This window comes from Daktulosphaira vitifoliae, unplaced genomic scaffold, assembly GCF_025091365.1.
Source record: "Daktulosphaira vitifoliae isolate Bord-2020 unplaced genomic scaffold, ASM2509136v1 Scaffold_4, whole genome shotgun sequence".
Lineage (NCBI taxonomy): Eukaryota > Metazoa > Arthropoda > Insecta > Hemiptera > Phylloxeridae > Daktulosphaira > Daktulosphaira vitifoliae.
Window position 1 is genome coordinate 37,343,193 of NW_026099575.1, and position 21,882 is coordinate 37,365,074.

At 25.1% G+C, this 21,882-nt stretch overlaps 1 protein-coding gene and 1 long non-coding RNA gene across 2 annotated transcripts in view; one reads left to right on the forward strand and one right to left on the reverse strand.

Moving 5' to 3' along the window:
• The first annotated feature begins 550 nt into the window (after positions 1–550).
• LOC126905410 (uncharacterized) overlaps positions 551–21,882 on the forward strand; it is a 29,962-nt gene continuing 8,630 nt past the window's right edge. The window contains exon 1 of the mRNA XM_050685082.1: positions 551–804. Within this exon, the coding sequence (XP_050541039.1) occupies positions 744–804 (61 nt within the window). The 5' untranslated portion in view covers positions 551–743. The remainder of the gene's footprint in view (positions 805–21,882) is intronic.
• LOC126905422 (uncharacterized) lies at positions 2,943–4,539 on the reverse strand. Its single transcript, XR_007703998.1, has 2 exons — positions 3,639–4,539; positions 2,943–3,387 (listed from the first exon to the last, which is right to left on the reverse strand). It is a non-coding gene; the product is annotated as an uncharacterized LOC126905422 (long non-coding RNA).

Here is a 21,882-nt window from a genome sequence, read left to right on the forward strand (position 1 = left end):
AATAAATATTTAAATAAACTTCTAACAAAATTTTAAGGTTTAACTTTTGTGTTATATCTGTATACTAGTACATTATAATTAAATTTAATTAGTAGGTATCCTAATTTGTAGTGTAAAGAAACAATAATAAAGTCTTCTAACAACATATACTGTATTTTCGCCTATGTTATGTTGTTTTTAGTGGACATAAATTTTAACAAAGTTTAACCTTAGATACTTTAAAAATTCTTTATTTTTGGAAAGGTTACTCTGAACTATGTGCCATAGCTGACGAAAAGGTCGTATAAGCGTGGCATTTGAACTTTGTTAGACTGTAGAAAAGATGTGAAATGTCAGTTCGAATAATGCGTCCGACACCCGTAGTGGTGCGCTCCTTCCAGGCCTGTTAATCGGCTGGCAGCAGCACATACATCTGCGACGTATATTGCTCTTACCGGTCGTTGTTTAGAGCTGATACTTACTCATATCACGTTTGTCTTTAGTTGCGTACATTAAATACGTTTATACACGTGTCTTCCAGTTAAAGATTTAAAGCAAAAAATANACGTATATTGCTCTTACCGGTCGTTGTTTAGAGCTGATACTTACTCATATCACGTTTGTCTTTAGTTGCGTACATTAAATACGCTTATACACGTGTCTTCCAGTTAAAGATTTAAAGCAAAAAATACTGTTTATATAATCAAAATCTGCGTAATGACAGACTAAATACGCTAAAGAACAAATTACACAAATTAAAAAAAATGATCAAAATAATACTTTTAAATTTTTGTCTTTTGGGAATGACCTATTTCGTATTTAGCGGTAAGTAGATTTTATTTGTTACCTTTAGATTTATTAACACTAAAATAATTAATGTCTAGAATTATTGTCTAAACATATTTCAATACTCATTAGGTTATTTGAAATAATACTATTTACAATAATCAATTAAACTAAGTCATTTCTCACCAAATAAATTAAAACAAATTTTTTATCAAAACAGTCCTATAATAATTTTGTAGCAATAATATTTTTCAACAGCTAGTTTCAATATACTGGAATTAGGATTAATTAACATTTAATTTTAATGTTTAGTGTTTAGTATTACGCTTGAGTAGAATATTAATGAAGAAGCTTCACTCATTCACATTTCTGATAGGACATTGAACAATAACTTGTAGAGATGTGACAAATTATAATATATTATGCCTAACCGAGCATTTGAAAAAATTACCTAACCCTAACGCTACTAAAGTAATTAAACCGAACCAAAACTCAAATCCAACTATCCCTAAGCTAAACTCGAAACTTAAAACTAAAAAGAATTGTGATTATCAAATTAAAAAACTTAACGAATAGCTAGAGTAAAATATTTATTTTACCAAATTTATAACATAAATAATACATTATGTAAATATCAATATACTATTAAATTAAAATATCTTATTTTGCGAAAATCTTTGTTAATATCAAAATTATATTCGTTTTCATCTTATATTTTTTTGTGTAAAATGTTTTATTTTGTTTTGCACTTAATCGCCTTACTTATTAAAATCAATTAGTTTAATTAATTAATTGACAAATGTCAATTTAATTACATTTTTGTATTTTACGCAATTCTAATAATTAAGTACTTAAAAAAGAATAATGATGATATGTTGAATACAAATTCTCCAGAAAGCGTTATATATTTTGATTACATGATCTTTTTTTAGTCGTCAAATAAATTTGTAATCAAAATTTACAATTTTGTCAAACTTGTCATCTCTAAGGGAAATTATAACCTAATTCGACGTACTTCGTACACATCTAATTGATGACCATTACTTTTAATTTTCTTTTTCAATATTATTTCGAAAAAGAAAAAATCAATTATTAAATTAATTAATTCAAAAATGATTAAATTACACAGTAAAACAGTAATTTTCTTGTTTAAAATTCAAATATGGAATTTTGACGTTTATTCCAAATCTGTCCAATTTTTTCTATAATATTTAGTTTTTGATATTATTATTAATTAGTAGTAATATTATTAATAATTACACTGTAAAATCATTATAAAAATATAAAAAAAATTTTTTGTTAACTTCTCTGAAATTTTTTCACGGTGTTTAATAAAAGTTATCTAAATTTGGGGATGTTCCATCAATTTTCAAATAAATTTTGGGTCCTTAATGTTGAGAATTAGTGTCATTTCTCATAAAACAAAACAAAACTTTATATTGGAGTATAAATTTTTGTTGGTTTTACTTAGAATTATGAAACTTTAACCGATAAATAAAAAATTACAAAAGGATTTAAAAAATATTTATTTTGTGCATTTTGGGTAAATTTAACGGAAAAAAAATGTTATTAGTACAAAAACTACGGAAAATCCTCAAAAATTAATTTTACACAATAATTTTAAAGTAAAATTATTATTTAATCACTAATTACTAATTATCTTAAAAATATATGTAATAGGAAAAAATCAAAAGCTAGATTTGAAATTATCGTTTACGTATGTTCAATTTTAAATTAGAAGAGGCGCTATTCTGTTCCTTAAACAATCTTTATAAGACGTAATCTTTTTTATAAAAAACTTTATTTTTATTATTTAATAAATTTTTTACAAACAATTTTTATTTAATATCATTTTACTTTCATATAAAAACTCCGTATATTTGATTTTCATTTAAAAATATTTTGTGTTTAAGCAAGTTTTAACATCCAAAAAATAATCTGTAGTTATGGTGGTATTCACTGTTCCTGATAACGCCCCTATCAGAATGAATCTATCAGAAGAGAATAAGTCTATTGTCTTAAAACTTATAGGGCTGATTGTCGCATAATTTTGGAGTTAACACAATTTTTTTATACTTTTTACACTATTTTTAATAGGTATTACTAATAAATAATGACTGTTTAATAAATAAGTTATTACATAGTGCTTTTAGCTTCGATGCGAAGCGGAGAAGGTATTAATTTTACTATGATGTGTTTTTTTTTTTTTTTATGTCTGTTGCCACTTTTTCTCAGCTCTCACTGGACCGATTTCTTTGAAAAATACGTCAAAAGATCACAAATCGTATCTAGTTGAAGACATTACCCTTAAAAATTGAAAAAATTTCCCTCGTTCCCCGTAAATGGGGGAAATATCCAAAAAAATTACAAATTTAAAAATCGCTAATTTTCGAAATTTTTTCACTTTTTTTTCTTAAAACTTCCATAACTTTTTGAAAAATCAACAAATCAACATAATTTTTTTTTATACTAAAACCTTAGATATTTACCTTTCATTTGATATCATTTTTTTGAAAATCTATCACTTAACCTGCTCATTGGGGGGGATTTAAAATGGCAACTTTTTTACAAAAATTAATTTTTTCAACTTAATTTTTGAAAATGTTCCGGAAAGACTGCGTCCTTTAAACATATATCAAATTAAAGCTTATTTTATGTACTACAAAATGAAAAAAAAAAATTTGTCCCGACACTTTTTTTTCTACATTTAAACGGCTGCCGTAGTTAAAAAAACACTATTTTTGTGTTAAAATTTTCGATTTTCGATTTTAAATTTTCAACTTAAAAATGCTATAACTTTTTGAAAAATGTATATATCAGCACAAATTTTTTTTTTCTAAATACATTATAAGTACATCTTTCATTTGACATACTTTTTATTAAAATTGGACAATTTCCCCTTATATAGGGGGCGTTCAAAACTTAAAATATTGTAAAAAACATAGATCTTTTTCAACTGAACTTTTGAAAATGTTCCGGAAATACTGCGTCCTTTAAACATATATCAAATCAAAGGTTATGTTATATACTATCAAATGAAAAAAAAAAATTTGTCCCGACATCTTATCTTCTATGTGCAAATGGCTGTCGAAAATTTAAAAAAAAATGTAATGTTTGCGATAAAAATTACATTTTATCGGGATGTTTTTTGTACTTAAAACTGCCATAACTTTTTCAAAAATGAACAAATAAAAATAATATTTTTTTGTATTGAAACCTTAGATATTTCCCTTTCATTTGATATAATTTTTTTTGAAAATCTAACACTTATTCTGCTCACTGGGAGGATTTAAAATAGTAACTTTTTTACAAAAAATAACTTTTTCAACTTAATTTTTGAAAATGTTCCGGAAATACTGCGTCCTTTAAACATATATAAAATTAAAGCTTATTTTATGTACTACAAAATGAAAAAAAAAAATTTGTCCCGACGATCTATCTTCTATACGCAAATGGCTACCATATTGAAAAATATACTATTTTTGTATGATAATTATGGGTTTTGTATTTTATTTTAATAGAAGTTGATATTGCTTTTGCAATTATCCATCAATTTTTTAAAATTAAACACTATCTACAGATTTGCATCGAAGCGTTTCTTATGATAGTGATTTGAATCACTGTCAGATTAAATCTATACTGGACCCTACTATGCAATGTCTCCACTATGCCGCGACCCCACTGTGCTACCGTTTTTGTTAATTGTCATTTTGATAACCTGAGATAACTAACCTTAAGGCTAGTGACAATTAACATTTAAGTGGGGTCGATTGTCACAACTTTTAAATTTAAAAAGCTCTTTTAATGTGCTTTACCTGTAGTACTAACATTTGATATGTTTACAAGAAGTAATGATATTTTATATTTTATAGTATACTATTCATAGTTTAAAAAACAGTTACGTATCCATAAAAAAATTAAAAATTGTGACAACTAGCCCCGATCTTTCCTTCTATTTTATTTAATATGGTGTCATGTTAAGTTGAGTTAAGGGTTAAAAATGTTATTAACTTTACTTAAATCAAATCGTTTACTATACAAAATGTTATTTGAATGTCCCTTATAAGAAGTAGATGTTTCAATTCTCTTAATAAAAAATATCACGTTTCAAACTACTATAATAACTATAACTTCATTTTAAATGAACTCACAAAGGTTCACATTCGATAAATCCAGCACGTTTTTTACTATTTCAATGTAAAAAAAAAACAAAGACTCTTTAATGGTATAACGAAAAAGGTATAGTCCAAAAATTGACATTTTTTCATCATATAATGTGACAAATGATAGAATGTAGAATGTTTAGTTTTATTTTTTTAGATATTAAAATAACAATATAAAAAAATAACACTCTGAAATTTAATTAACACATCCCCTTTAGATGAAAATAGTTATTAATAAAAAAATATTGAATTTTATTATATTTTGAGAAAATAAAAATTTAAACAAATTTATGATTGAAAAAATTTTACTTAAAGCCTTAATATTTTAAGTATTTAATATTGATGAGTTTATAGTTTTGATGATAATCGTTTAATATAATTTATTCCTTTCTTCCAAACATATTTAACAAATTCTTATGCCCTAAAACTATTTGAAACTTAAAGCGCCATATACATTAGTTGTTTTGATAATACAGCTAACGTTATACGTATTAACAGTTTTATATGCTTACATGAACCATGTCACACATGTGATATTTTACCATGCGTAGGATTCATAAAATCCTTGAGTACTCAAGCTGTTACATCTTAAAATTACAAGTTTAAATATGACTAGATACACCTTAGCTCTATTTTTCTTTTAATGCATACTTCCTAATAAAAAAAAAATCTTTAAGGGTCATACTAAGTTTATTGAGAGTTAAATTCTGAAATTCAAATAGTGATGGATTCTTTTTATAATAACCAACAGTATCATAATATCTTTTAAATAAAATTGTCAATATTAGGGTATTTTATTCAAAAATCTCAATAGAATATTACATACTTACATTAGTGTAAATTTGTTTAAACAAAATAATTGATTAATTACATCAATATTTTTAATGTTAAATTTCGCAACTAATCCTAAATATTAAAACTTTCCACCTCTCCTATCATGTTCTTATTATCACTGATTTCCTCATGACACATACCTCGTGTTCTCCTTTGTTAAACTCGTATTTTATATGTTTTTCCTCTTATTCTTTTTTCTATTACCTATTCCCAAATATTCATATTCTAACTTATAAGCTTTATGCCTCTATAATTTTCACACTCCTGTCACCTTTACCTTTAAATATCGGCATCACAATACTATTCCACCATTCTTTTAGGCATTTTGCCTTTTAATAGGGTTTTATTAAAAAGATTTTCTACCACCTTATGCCAACACTAATATTTTCCATACTTCTACTGGCACTTAGTCACTTGGTCCTACTGTTTTCTTCTTTTTCATTGATGCAATAGCCTCCCATACCTCTTTCCCGCTAATTAAATCTACCAGTCTCTCGTTCCATAAGATATCCTCTAATGTCTCTCTTTGATACTCCTCATTCAGTAATTTTAGCTTCAATGCGAAGCTGAGAAGGTATTGGTTTTACTAAGATGTGTTTTTTTTTTTTTTTGTGTCTGTTACCACTTTTTCTCAGCTCTCACCGAACCGATTTCTTTCAATGATACGTCAAAAGATCACAAATTGTATCTAGTCGAAGACATTACCCTCAAAAAATGAAAAAAATTCCCTCGTTTCCCGTAAATGGGGGAAACCTCCGAAAAAATTACAAATTTAAAAGTGGCTAATTTTCGAAAATTTTTTCAATTTTTTTTACTAAAAACTGCCGTAACTTTTTTAAAAATAAACATATCAATATAATTCTTTTTCTTATAAATGCATGATGTCATTACCTTTCATTTGGTATATTTTTTTCATAAATTTAACCCTTAACCTGCCCACAAGGGGGGATTTAAAATGACAACTTTTTCAACTTAACTATTGAAATTGTTCCGGAAGGTCTGACACTTTTATATATATCTTAAATTGAAGCTAATGTAATGTTCTTTATTATGCAAAAAAAAAAATTTCGGACTTTATTTTATCTTCGCGGTGAAAATGGCTACCGAATGCTATTTTTGTGTGAAAATTTTCGATTTTGTATTTTCCATTTTTAACTTTATTATGCTATAACTTTTTTAAAAATGTATGGATCATTACAATTTTTTTATGAGAAGTAGTATTTATATAGATCATTCATTCGACATACTTTCTTTTTAAATCGGACCATTTCCCTTAATACAGGGGGGATTCAAAACATAAAAATGCATGTAAAAAGTAGAACTTTTTCAACTTAAATTTTGAAAGTGTTCCGGAAGGTCTGACACTTTTATATATATCTTAAATTAAAGCTAATGTAATATACTTTATAATGGTAAAAAAAAATTTCGGACTTTATTTTATCTTCATGGTGAAAACAGACATTAAACTTAATAAAAAAAATACGATTTTTGTAAAAAAATTCTTTTTTATATTTTTAACTTTATAATGCTATAACTTCTCGAAAGATGTATGGATCAATATAATTCTTTTTTTTGTAGATGCATGATGTCTTTACCTATCATTTGGTATATTTTTTTTATAAATCTGACTTTTTACCTGCCTACAGGGGGGGATTCAAAATGACAACTTTTTCACAAAAAATTGACTTTTTCAACTTAAATTTTGAAAGTGTTCCGGAAAGTCTGACACTTTTATATATATCTTAAATTAAAGCTAATGTAATATACTTTATCATGGAAAAAAAAAATTTCGGACTTTATTTTGTCTTCACGGTGAAAATGGCTACCAAATGCTATTATTGTGTGAAAATTCTCAATTTTATTTTTTACATTTTTAACTTTATAATGCTATAACTTATTGAAAAGTGTATTGATCAATATAATTTTTTTATGGGAAATACTATTTTTTAATAATCCCTTTTTCATTCGACATACTTTATCTTAATCAGGATATTAATAAGGAACTAGCAGTTTATGAAGCTTTTGGAATAATCCACCAATTTTTTTAAATTAAACACTATCTAAAGATTTGCATCGAAGCGTTTTTTTTTATAGTGATTTTAATCACTGTCAGATATCATTATACTTGATACAACTATGCCACGTTTCCACTGTGCCGCGACCCCCCTGTGCTGGGTTTTTTTAAAATACTCTTTCCACCTTTTTTCACATCACCTCATCTCCATCCCACCACCAGGTTTCCTTATTTCTTGTCATTCTACTCCTACTCTTATCAATAATCTCCTTTGCAGTATTTTTTATGCAACTAGACAATCTATTCCACACATCATTTATGTCTCCTTTAACATTCCACATCGTATTCTCTTTATCGTCTTTAAAAACTCTTTTTCTTTTTCCCATTTTAATTTCCACCACAAGATCGCCGATTTTCCTCCCGTGTTCATTTTGCATTTGTATATTCTCTTCCCACTATACCACAACCCCAGAACTATCAGTCTATGTTGTGAAGTTACACTCTCGCCTGGTATAACTTTACAATCTTTTACTCACTTTACACTCTTTCTCTTCCATATAAAATAATCAATCTGTGACCTATTACTTCCATTCTCATAAGTTAAATAATGTTCTTTCCTTTTAGCTTAGATGCGAAGCTAAGAAGGCATTAATTTTACTATGATGTTATCTTTTTTTTTTATTTTATTTTTTTGTGTGTCTGTTACCTTGATATTATATTTTACATTTTTTAAATTTTATGTTGCTTCAACTTTTTAAAAAATGTATGGATAAATACTATATATATATAACTCATTCGATATACTTTTTTTTTAAATCGGACCATTTCCTTTTAAATAGGGGGTTCAAACCTTTAAATATGCGTATAGAAAATAGAACTTTTTCAACTTAACTTTTGAAAATTTTCCGGAAATACTGATACTTTTACAATCTATAGATTTGCATCGAAGCGTTTTTTATGATAGTGATTTTAATCACTATCAGATATCATCTATAGTGGACCCAACTATACTACGTCCCCACTGTGCCATGACCCTAATGTACTGTGCTTTTTTAAAATAAATATTAACTGCAGAAAGATCATACGATACTGAGAAATCCAGGATTTTTTCTCCAGCCTCATTCTTCCCACTAAAACAATCACCGCAACCTCATTACCAGGTATTCCTTGCATCACCACATCCATCTCTCTCCGAAACACTTCCTTGTCTATTTCATCACATCCTACATGGTCATAGACACTTATTACATTTAACACTTTTCCTTAAAAATTAACTTTACGACTATAATTCTGTCACTTTTCCTAGCTACTTTTACTACTTTACTTTTCATTTCCTCGTCTATAAGTATCCCTACACCATTCTTTGTATTTGAATTACCTGAATAAATTATTTTATAACACTCACCTAATTCCCTTGCTCTCTTTCCCTTTAACTCAGTATCTTGCACACAATAAATGTCCAGCCTAGAGTTTAGTAATAATGTTTTTACACCGTTGATACTACAAGCTTTGGGTAGACCTATACACATGACTGGTGAAACAACTACCACACAAGTTGTCCGGCTGGTTACAAACACTTTATTCTTTAGGTTTTCTTCGTTTCTAAACACTATATTTCCTCTAACTTGTTGTCCTTGCGTACATCTGAGATGGGAAAATCCACCTAAGTTTTCTTCAGGACTTCTCATACTTATTGACAAAATTTTACGCCGGCTGTCGACCGGACGAAAACTCATTAGTTGCCTCTTATGACTGACAGAGTCAGGGAAGTATTCTTATTCCCTATCTTGACACGACCCGTAATAGCGCACTATTTATTTACAGTGAATTAGTACGTTACCCGGTCGTGATTATCAGCTGTCCACTATTGCACTTGTTAGTGTTGACGATAACACTAAGTTTGTCTTGTCCATTGGTCGGTAGATAGGACAGATTAGCGAACACGTCGGGGACTATATAAACTAGTTCACGTGTGACTTACATCCGCCACACGTGCCGTCGAGATAGACTAATGCCTTACATAGTTCACCTGTATTATTTGTATCTTTCAGTATTTTTTTTAATAATCTTATTACTATTAAAATAAAATAAAGTGACTGCACAGTTGTAATAAATTGTAATCACGGTGTTACATTTAATTTATTATTAACATTTAAATACCGTATCAATCTACAGGTACTACCATTAAAATTCACTATACAGCAATTTCGTAGTCTTATAATTTATACAGGATTATTCTCAAAGTATTAGAAAGTAAATGCTCTTAACTATAAAAATTACGCAATCAATTATTTTCTACAATTTCTACAGGAAAATATAACACACTGTCTTAAAAAAAATTTTACCCTGGCTCAACTTACGATCAATATTCCATAAAGATTATTTTATTACAATATTAACATATTGTATTGTTTAAAATATAAATTCTAAAGATTATAAAAATCATATCAGTTTAAAACATTTTAGCTTTAAAAATGTTGTTTCTTTAAAGAATCTTTAAACTCACAAAGTTATTTTGGTTACACTTAAGGTTTTTGGATCTTATAGTTAAAGTTTATATCAAATAATAATTAAATATTTGTTATATAAATTTGTGTATACATAAACATCTTAAAATGTAATGTAAAATCTTAATCTATACATTAACATCTCGTATATTATAATCAACAGAAAAGAAGAGTTTGTCAATATTTATTAAATAAACTCTAAGTTTTATCTTAAAACTATCGTTCATAATTTTTAAATATTCCCTACGTTTAACTTTTAAAATAATTCAATTAAGTCAAGACACGCAGTTTTAAGAATTCAATTATATTTAATTAAATTTATTATAAACTGATTATAGGTATTTATTATCGATGAAAATTTCCTCGTTTCCTGTATATGGTATATATTCCCTCAAAAATTATGATGTTTAAAATGTTATAAAATATTTTATATATTATATAAAATTACTCTAAGCCTATAATATTTGTGAGTTACTTATATATGTTCTGTTAAATACACTAATAATAGTAATGGTATTAAATAAAGTTGATCATATTATTTCCATATATAAATATATAATATACAGACTAAAAATATAGTCATTTATTTACTTATATTAATAAATTAATTTAAGGTTTTTTTAACACTATATGTTTCCCAAGTTCATTAAAAGTAATTGAGGTAAAAGTGAAATATATACATTTTTAGTACCATCTTAAAGTGACAAGAGAGATTTAAAATACAAATAGTGTTTCAAGTTTTAACTTTGATTTGTTCAAACTTCCTAAATAAATGGTCCAATATTAACCGAATCAACATCTACAGTTGACATTATTTATAGATTTCCTATCAATCTATGATTTAAAATTCAGAAGCCGTTTAAACTCTTCTCTTTTGTAGGCTGAAAATTTAAATACGACACTTTGATTTATGACTAGAAGTTAAGAGTTGAATATTAAGTAACATATATATTGTTATTGTCATCAAAATCTTGTAGTCCAATTAATTGATCAAATCATTTTTTACAGTTCACTGCTTTTAAAAAAATCTATACTTATGTGTTAGTAAAAATGTATACAACTTATAATAGTTATCACTATTTTGAAAAAATATAACAGATTAATCTACCAATTGCATATATTAATTCAAAAATAAACTTGAATATGCTATTGTTTTAATAAATATTTTAAACACACATTTTTTAATTTTATTTTTTATTTAAAATTGTATGTAATATATTTTGCTATCAAGTAAATAATTTAACTGATACCTATGTTTAATTCTAAAAAAAATAAGGTCAGATATCGCTTGAACGATTATACATTAAAGGTTTAACTTTCAAAACGAAGAGTCAGTGAAATTTGAGAAAAACAATCTACCTAAATTACTAAATTGCTTGCCATGCCTGGATCTCAACATTGAAATACGAGGCAATAAATTCGTTAATGAATTTGTAAATTTTAATTAAAAAAAACCTCCTGTAGCAATTAAAATTAATACGTAACATACATAGATTTTAACATTTAATGACGATAACAGTGTTGTAAATTTTCAAACAAAAATTAAATTGTATTATTGTCAGAAAAAATTTATACTTTATATGTTTATATTTTTATTATATATCACTTAACATTTTAATATTTTCTAGAGCTACAATAATAGTGCATTAATATTTATTAAGATAACGGAATAGTACAAATTTTGTAAGAAATTACATTTAAATGTCTTATTAGTAATGATATTGCAGCCGTAGACTACATTTTAAGCATATTTTATACTATTGCATAAAAATATTATTAAAACATTTTATTTAAATTTCATTTATTTAAATATTTCAGGACAGTCATTCTTTAAATGGCAAATAATAATAAAAAAAATTTGTTGACATTTGATAATTTACTATATTACTATTAAAGCTTTACACTACAATAACAGATACTTATTAGAGCAATAATAATTGACATTGAAAAATCCACATACTATTATCGGTATTTAACATAAATAACATTTACTTTTAGCTTCGATGCGAAGCTGAGAAGGTATTAATTTTACTATAATGTGTTTTTATTTTTGTATGTGTCTGTTGCCACTTTTTTTAGCTCTCATTGGACCAATTTTGATGAACAATATGTCAAAAGATCACAAATCGTATCTAGTTGAAGACATTACGCTTAAAAATTGAAAAAACTTCCCTCGTTTCCCGTAAATGGGGGAATTACAATTTTTCAAACCAGTAAATTTCGTCATTTTTTCACTTTTTTTTTCTTAAAACTACCATAACTTTTTTTTAATTAACAAATATAGGAGGCGTTCAAAACTTGATAAATACGTATAAAAAGTAGAACTTTTTCAATTTAAATTTTGAAAATGTTTCGGAAATACTGCGTCCATTAAACATATATCAAATTAAAGCTTACAATAAAAACTATAAGTTCAAAAAAAAATAAAATTTGTTCCGACACCTTTTCTTCTATAGGAAAATAGCCGTCGAATTTAACGAAACTTATAATTTTTATGTAAAAATCACTGTTTAACATAAAATATTTTAATAATTAAAACTGCCATAACTTTTTGAAAAATGAACAAATTAAAATTATTTTTTTATATTGAAACCTTAAATATTTTTCTTTTATTTGATATAATTTTTTTGAAAATCTGACTAAACCTGCCCGCAGGAGGGATTCAAAAAAACAATTTTTGCACACAAGTTAAGCTTTTTCAATTTTCAAAATGTTCCGTAAATATTGACACTTTTATTTAATCTTAAATTAAAGGTCATATTATTATTTAGAATAAAGTTCATAAGACATAAGAAGTTAAACTTATTTAAATTTTTTTGCTTTTTTGAAGTCAAAAAGTACATTAAAATTTAAATTAGCTTAGATTGCTTATTTTATTGAACGTCGAAAACGACAAACAGTTGCCGAATCGGTAACACTTATGTCTTACACGGTTAGGGTACCAGGTTCAAATCCGCCTGTGGCTATTTAATATTTTATAATATTTTTGATTTAGAAAAAAATGTTCAAATCATTTGATTTTTATTTCAATTAAATTCATTAACTTCAATAAATATCAAGGATCCCATCATTGTAGTTTCCCCTCATGAGAAGAAATGTCTTATTCATGTTAATATTATTTTACTATGTGTTTCTTTTTGTGGCTGCGATTTATTTTTCCAATCCTCAATTAACCTACTTTTTTCAACGATATGTTAAATAATCACAATTCGTATTTAGTTGATGATATTACCCTCAAAAATTGAAAAAAAAATCCCTTAATCAAATAAAAAGTACCTTAAACGGCTTTATCTATACAAACAATTAAAATCATTCATTTCTAATATTTTTCATGTATTTATTGTCGAATTAAATTTGATATGATAAATGTATAACTGCAAAATTAAATAATTTTACTTTATAATTTATTCATTTTTTTAACTCTATAGTGTGTGATACTAATAGTCTATAACATTCCAAATTTTTGGAATATTATAGACGGTTAATATTTCAAATGTTTTGGTAACATGTTGCTATATAGATCACAAATCTAAAAAAAAAATTATTTTTTGTTTCATCTGAATTAACAATCGATTTTTACAATTATAATCAAAATTTATAATTCGCTCAATTGAGTAGATCTTTTTAACAACTTTTTTTTCATTGGTTTTTTTAGTTATAGTAAATCATTAAAATTAATTCAGTTTTTCATATTTCGATTGTAGAATCTTTTTAAGCACCAAAAGTTAATTAGAAATGATTACTATGATTTTTATTTAAGTTTATATATATATTTTTATTAACGATAAAAATGCAAAAAATCGAGTTTTACTAATAAATTTACTGTAAATAATAATTTTAAAAATTCCTGAGTTTTTTTATTTAATTTTGTCAATTTGAAACTTGCAAGTTGAGCTAAAAGCTATGGTAATAAATTCATTTTCTTTTTTTTATTATAAACTTTCACATTAAAGGCCAAAAAAAATAGATTAAAAGTAATTACTTTTAACATATTAAAAATCAAAATCAATAATAATTTGAAAACGATTAATTATTAAAATGATATAATATATAATTAAAAAATTGATTATTATATATTATATTTTTGAATCTAAGAATTACTAATCATGTTATAAATAAGAAAATAGGAGTTCATTTTGCTTTTGTAATTATCCACCAATTTCTTAGCATTAAATACTATCTATAGATTTGCATCAAAGCGTTTTTTATGATAGAGATTTTAATCACTGTTAGATATCATCTATACTAGACCCAACTATGCCACGTCACCACTGTGCTGCGTTTTTTATTTACATAACGTAGACCATTATCGTTACTTAAATTATATACTCTGTATATAGTTTTTAATTGAATTCCAATATAATAGATTTAATTTTTATTTAAAATGTATAAAACATTAATGAATATTTAGTATAGCACTGAAATGTTATTTCTCGCCAATTCATTTTTAATGACTAATACTAAATTGTTATTATTTCAAATGCAAGAAACTTGTTTTTAGTTGTATATAAATCTTTTTTATGATTTCTATGTACAATTTTAGTGCTTATTCCGAATGGCTTTAGATTTTTACAGAAGTATTTCATTTCAAGATAATTAATAATTAGTAATTAAACGATATTTAAAATGTAAAATCATCATAAAAATATTTAAAAAAATTTTTTTTTAACTTTTATAAATTAATTACATAACGTTAAATAAAAGTTGTGCAATATTTGGGACTATGCCATCAAGTTTTCAATTTTTTAGATATTCAAAATTGAGAATAAGTGTCATTTCTCATTAAAAAAAATTTATACTTCAAAAAGTATAACTTTTTTTTAGTTTAACTTAGAATTATGAAACTTTAACCGACAAATAGAAATTTTTTAAGGATTTAAAAAATAATAATTTTGTGCATTTTGAGTAACTATAAAGTAAAAATACAGCTATTAAAAAAAACGGGAAAATCTCAAAAATGAATTTTACAGAATAATTACCGTTTAATTACTGATTACTAATTATCTTAAAAACTATATGTAGTAGAAAAAAATCCAAAGCTAGATTTGGAATCAGGATCAAAATATTTTATTAACAATATGAGCTATTATAGTCATATAATTACAAACATTTTCCTCAATTGTTTTACATTTAAATTGAAATATCACTCTGTATACTAGTATACTTAGCGATATTAGAGCTCAAATTTTTCATACATTACATTTTTTTTAACAGTCGATTTAACATTAAATTCTTAAATATTTTTAAATAAGTAGTATTATAGTATATCTTGTACTATAAGTTTAAAATCCACTTCACAAATAAATTTATTGTATCGATCATTACGTGAGACTCTTTTTATAAGAACTATGTAAATTTACATTGTTTTGTCATTGGAAGTAAATAAACTGAACTTGGAGGAAAATCTAGGCTAGAGATCGATTGAATTACATTTATAGATACCAAACGTTATTCGAGTAATGCTTTCATAGCATAAAAGTAAAGAAATTGAATTCCCAAGTGTCACACAATGTATTTTGATACGTATATATTCAGTGTTCTTTCAAACAATTTTCTGCGGAGGGAAATTCGAAAAAATCGAGTGATCGTTTACATTACATCAAGAAAATTAATTTTTTGATAATAATTACCATTTTCTGTTATTATAGTTGTGAATAATTTTGCTAAATATATAAAATTTCATAAAATTTTATCATACACCATGTAGGAGAGACCGAGAGAACTACGGTCACCTTAGCAAAAATTGTTATATCTCTGGTTCTAACACTCTAAATGTTATGCTATTACAACAAATGGACGCATAAACATATTGACTGCATTATGTCAAAGTCTCAGATTTTTAAAACATAATCTTATATATAATAATATATATATTAATGCAAATGACCAGTATTCCCCCTACCCCGGAGAATATCGGTCATACATAAATGCATGCAATAAGATAGGGAAAAATTATTTTTAAAAAAATCACTGAAATATAGTTTATACAAATTTTTAATTTAATCATTATATAACAAATAATCTAGTTAATTACGTATGTTGCTGTTTAAAAAATTAAAGATAACATTCTTAATAGGTAAAAAGAATGAACATAAAAAATACATAAATTGAGTAAAAGATGGACTAAAAGAAATCAATAAAAAAAAATACAATACTATTTAATTTCTCGATTAATTAAATGTTTCATTGATTAATTAATTTGCATATATTATATATAAATGATTTAAAAATGTTTAAACAACTATTTAAAAAAAAATAGTTTTAACTATGTAAATAAATTCCTGTCATTTTTACGATAAACAAGAAAAATTAACTGAATTAACTAAATTTTTAATTTTTAAATTAATTATCGTTGATCAAAATAGTTTGTTATAAAACCTTCATCAAAAACAGATGATATAATTTAAATTTTACAACTGACATTAAAGTCTTAAAGAGTAGAACTTTAAAATGGATAAGTTTTTAAGTATAAACTACATAATCGTCTTACACAGTATATAGTTCAATATACCAATTGAACGACAAGCATAGTTATACTTTTGAAGATCTTAAGATATTAAGATGATAAGACCGTTAGAATGTATTATAAGATAAATTTAGCAATAATATCTATATTCGGTAATATTGAAAAATATAAATGACACAGTCGTTTTCCTTATTACTTTACTATGTACAATTTGAAATATTTCAAATATTTAAATACTTATCGGCTACTTTATGATTAATTTAGTATGAAAAATGTATAATAACCGTATTTTTTTTATTGAAAAAACAATTTCAACTATTTTATGTAAAAATCAAATTATGTCGTTTTTTTAAATCGGCAATAAAATTCTAGAAAGGAAGTACTCATAATTTGAAATAAATCTTTAAAGACGGTTTTAGTAATTCCAATTATGCAGCAGAGAACAGCATTCAGATTACGAAAATGGTACGTGAACAAAATACATTAACAATAGTAAGAAACATTTTACTTTCCGTTTAATCATAAAAATGTTAATTGAACTTTTTTAAATCAATAAAACATCTAAATTAATCTAAAGAAAAAATATAATTTACCTATTATTAGAGATATAAATAAACGAATATTGTTGCTAAGGTTACTATTATTCACAAACTATTTCTATTTTTGCCTATAGGTTATACATTTTGTGCTCTTTAATTTTTTAAAACCAATTACCGAATAACATGTTAATCTATATTATAATAACTTTAATATATTCTATAGTATTTACCAGTAATATATCGATTGATTCAATGGGATATTAGAGGTTGCATTACATTTTATTTTTTGTATGAGGTTTTTTTTTTTTATTATATAAGTAATTTTTACGTATGATTCAACGTTTTTTTCAATGAGTATTCTTTTCATATTCTTTGTAAGTATACGAATGCCTATCAAACTCTCTAGACATCGTATATTAAAAACACCTCGGTTGCTTTATGTTATATACTCAGCTAAGCCAGTTTAAACATAATCCTAGCAAACTAACAGACTCAAGTTGTGATATCCTAGAGTTATTGTAAAATCCCTTGGATAAAGTGTTTCATTAGAAAAATTGAAATTTATTATTTTTGTCATCTCAAACCTTAGATTAACCGTTAGATACAGTATGTATGATTCATTTTTCGAGATTATGATGTTGAAAATATGATGTTGCGATTAAAAAAACTGAAACTATTATTATTGTTTTACAATTTATGAGTTTAATGAATCAAACTGTAATTAAAAGAGTTAATTTATGGTGTACATTAAATATATATCCCCGTAATTTTAAAAATACATATAAAAATTTAAAAAATACTTAATTCTTAATAAAGTCTACACATTTATTAGGCTCATATTTAAACAGAGAACTCATTTTTATTTCCAAAATACAATTGAAAAATGTCTATTTATTTTGATTAAAATAATTATATTATAATTTTACGTATTAGAAATAATAAATTACTTCTCCCAACAATAGAGCGACTAAGGAGAATAGAGATTTTTAAATTCTAAAAATTTTTATTATTATATATAACATTTTTAAGTGAAGTAAAGTAAATTTAGATATTCATCTGAAAGAAATATTTTAATGGCTATCAGATTAATCATATTATTTTACTATATTATTAAGAATAAAAATTCAGGATTGTTGTGTTAAAGAGAAATGTAATTATTTTTCATGCGATAGTAATCCAGAAACTTATTATTATTATTAATTTAAAATCAAAATGTAATTTTTAGAGAAAAAAGGTTTTTACAATCAAAGATTGTTAAAAAAAAAAAAAAACTATGCATTAAACACGTAAAATAATAATTGTCATGAAGAGAGATCATTCTAAAAATTATGTAAAATCTGGCAAACATTCCTATAATAAAAAGGTCACTTTGAAACCAAAATTGCTGACTCGACAAAAATCAATTCGAATTTAATAGCACATTTCATATTTATAAAAAATAAAAGTTATAAACAAAAAAAATGTTTCTTATCTTACCTAGAATATCAATAATTTCGATGTTAAAAATAAAGACACGACATTTATAAACAATATAATTAGAGCTTTCAAATAAAACTGATCAAGAAAAAATGTCTAAAAATTGCTGAAAAAAAAATCCTTAATTAAAAAAGATACACACTAGGCAAAATTTATAAATACACCACCTCATCACTAGAAAAAAATTTAGGACAATGTTTTCTAACTAATATAAATATAAAAAAAGTTATACTAATAAGAAAAATTAATAATTTTTGACTCTTTTTAATTTTCGATTAATTCTTAACAATGAAGTAGATTTCAGTAATCTTTAGATTGTAAACAAGACAGCATATTACAATAAACTCTTAAGGTACGTCGTTACAAATTGAGTTAAATCCTTTGGGTCTTAGCCCAATACACTAAAAGAATGTTGTCAAAATGTAACTTTATTTGCAATAAAAAAAGGAAATGTGTCAACGTACTTGCATTTTCAGTTTAAATTGATAGCTTTCATGTTTCATACAAGCCAACCCAAACATACTTGTGTTTTATTTATAGCATTAGCATTCTAGCACCACGTTTATTGTAATAAAATTATAAATGATTTACTCGAAAATTAAAAAAAATTTGTTAACAAAACGTACCTTTTTGTTCAGACGCATAATCTAAAATCTATTATTTTGAAATAACCAAATATATTATAATAGTTATAAGATTTTTTAGCTTCGATTCGAAAATGAGAAGGTATTGGTTTTACTATGATGTGATTTTTTTTGTGTCTGTTACCACTTTTTCTCAGCTCTCACTGAACCGATTTCTTTCAATGATACGTCAAAAGATCACAAATCGTATCTAGTCGAAGACATTACCCTCAAAAAGTGAAAAACATTTCCCTCATTCTCCGTAAATAGGGGAAACCTCCAAAAAAATTACAAATTTAAAAATCGCTAATTTTAGACATTTTTTCAATTTTTTTTACTTAAAACTTCCATAACTTTTTTAAAAATGGCCAAATCAATATAAATTTTTTTTCAATAGGTGATGTTTTTACCTATCATTTGGTATATTTCTTTTATAAATCTGACCCTTTATCTGTCCACGGGGGGGATATGACAACTTTTTCACAAAAAATTTACTTTTACACTTTACTTTTGAAAGTGTTCCGGAAAATCTGACACTTTAATATTTATCTTAAATTAAAGCTAATGTAATGTACTTTATTATGAAAAAAAAAAATTAGACTTTATTTTGTTTTCACGGTGAAAATAATTACCTAATGCTAATCCACCAATTTTTTAAAATTAAACACTATTTAAAGATTTGCATCGAAGCGTTTTTTATGATAGTGATTTTAATCACTGTCAGATATCATTATACTTGATCCATCTATGCCTCGTCACCACTGTGCCGCGACTCCACGTGCTGAGTTTTTTTTATATTTTCATATAAATTTTATTACTATTACAAAAAGAGATAATACTACACGGTTTTCCAATTTCACCTTTTTAAAGTCTGCCGACCTGTATCTACTTTATTGCTATAAGAGTTATTATAATTTGCTTAACACTTTTTAAGACTAACATTTTTCATCATTTTAGAAAGATTTTAAAATAGCTATAAACCTTTTATAGCCTGGACATTTTGACATCAGCGTACATCATACAGCTCTGAGTCTACATGGCAATGTAATCCCTCGAGTTTTAAACTTGCACTCGACTGATTGTTAATGAAGCTCACTTTTTAAATCCATAACATAAAAGTCTTCACTTTACCGTTTAGATAATGACAAAAATATTTTATTTTTCTTAGAGATTCATCAAATTTTTCAATTATATTCAAATATTTATTTTTTATAAAATAATCTTAACGTTTCAAAAATTCATTATTTGATGATCATTTGTAAACGACATTTTTACTTGAAATTTAAGTTATTTTTTCATTAATTTAAAATATGTTTTTTGAAATTCAAATAAAGCCTGTCCAATACTCAGAATATTGGTGTAATTTTCAATGTGATGAGAAAACAATGTACTTATGATAGTGAATCTGTCTAATATGTATAATTGAAGAGATGTACGAGGAAATCATCACTATGATGATTGAATACATTACATTTTACTGTCGCAACTCTTAATTTTACAACTGGGATTAATATTTTATACTTTTTCTTCCTGTATAATGGTGAAAAAAATGTGAATAAAAAAATAACAAAAATTCATATTTTTGAAACCCTTTGTTTTGAATGATCGTCAAATAATGAAACTTAAAAGTATTGTAAAAAAATCATTATTTTTTATTATTATTTTTACAAATGTTATAGGTCAATAATGTAGCATTTTTATACACGATGAAGTGAACTGATAAAGAAGTTCATCTATTTGCACTACTAATTTGTCACTTGCAAATAATATTTATCTTTTTAACTTAATTAATTTTTATGCCAGAATCAATTAGAAATCATTCCTCAGTAAAGTAATTGTATTTCACCTTTATTCTATGTCAATTAAATTATATAATATTCATGAAAGTCAATATATTCTCCTAATAAGATATTTTAAAATAAAACACAAAACCTAGAATTTTAATAGAAAAATAGCATATTTTTGAATACGGTAGACATTTGCGCATAGAAGATAAATTGTCGGGACAAATTGTTTTTTTAAATTTTATAGTACATGACATAAACTTTAATTTGATATATGTTTAAAGGACGCAGTATTTCCGGAACATTTTCAAAAATTAAGTTGAAAAAGTTAGTTTTTGTAAAAATAGTTGCTATTTTAAATCCCCCCCATAAGCAGGTTAAGTGTTAGATTTTCAAAAAAATGATATCAAATGAAAGGGAAATATCTAAGGTTTTAGTATAAAAAAAAAATATGTTGATTTGTTAAATTTTGAAAAAGTTATGGAAGTTTTAAGAAACAAAAGTGAAAAAAATGACAAAATTTACCGATTTTTAAATTTGTAATTTTTTTTTGAGGTTTCCCCATTTGCGGGGAACTAGGGAAACTGTTTCAATTTTTAAGGGTAATGTCTTCAACTAGATACGATTTGTGATCTTTTGACGTATTATTGAAAGAAATCAGTCCAGTGAGAGCTGAGAAAAAGTGGCAACAGACATAAAAAAAAAAAAAAA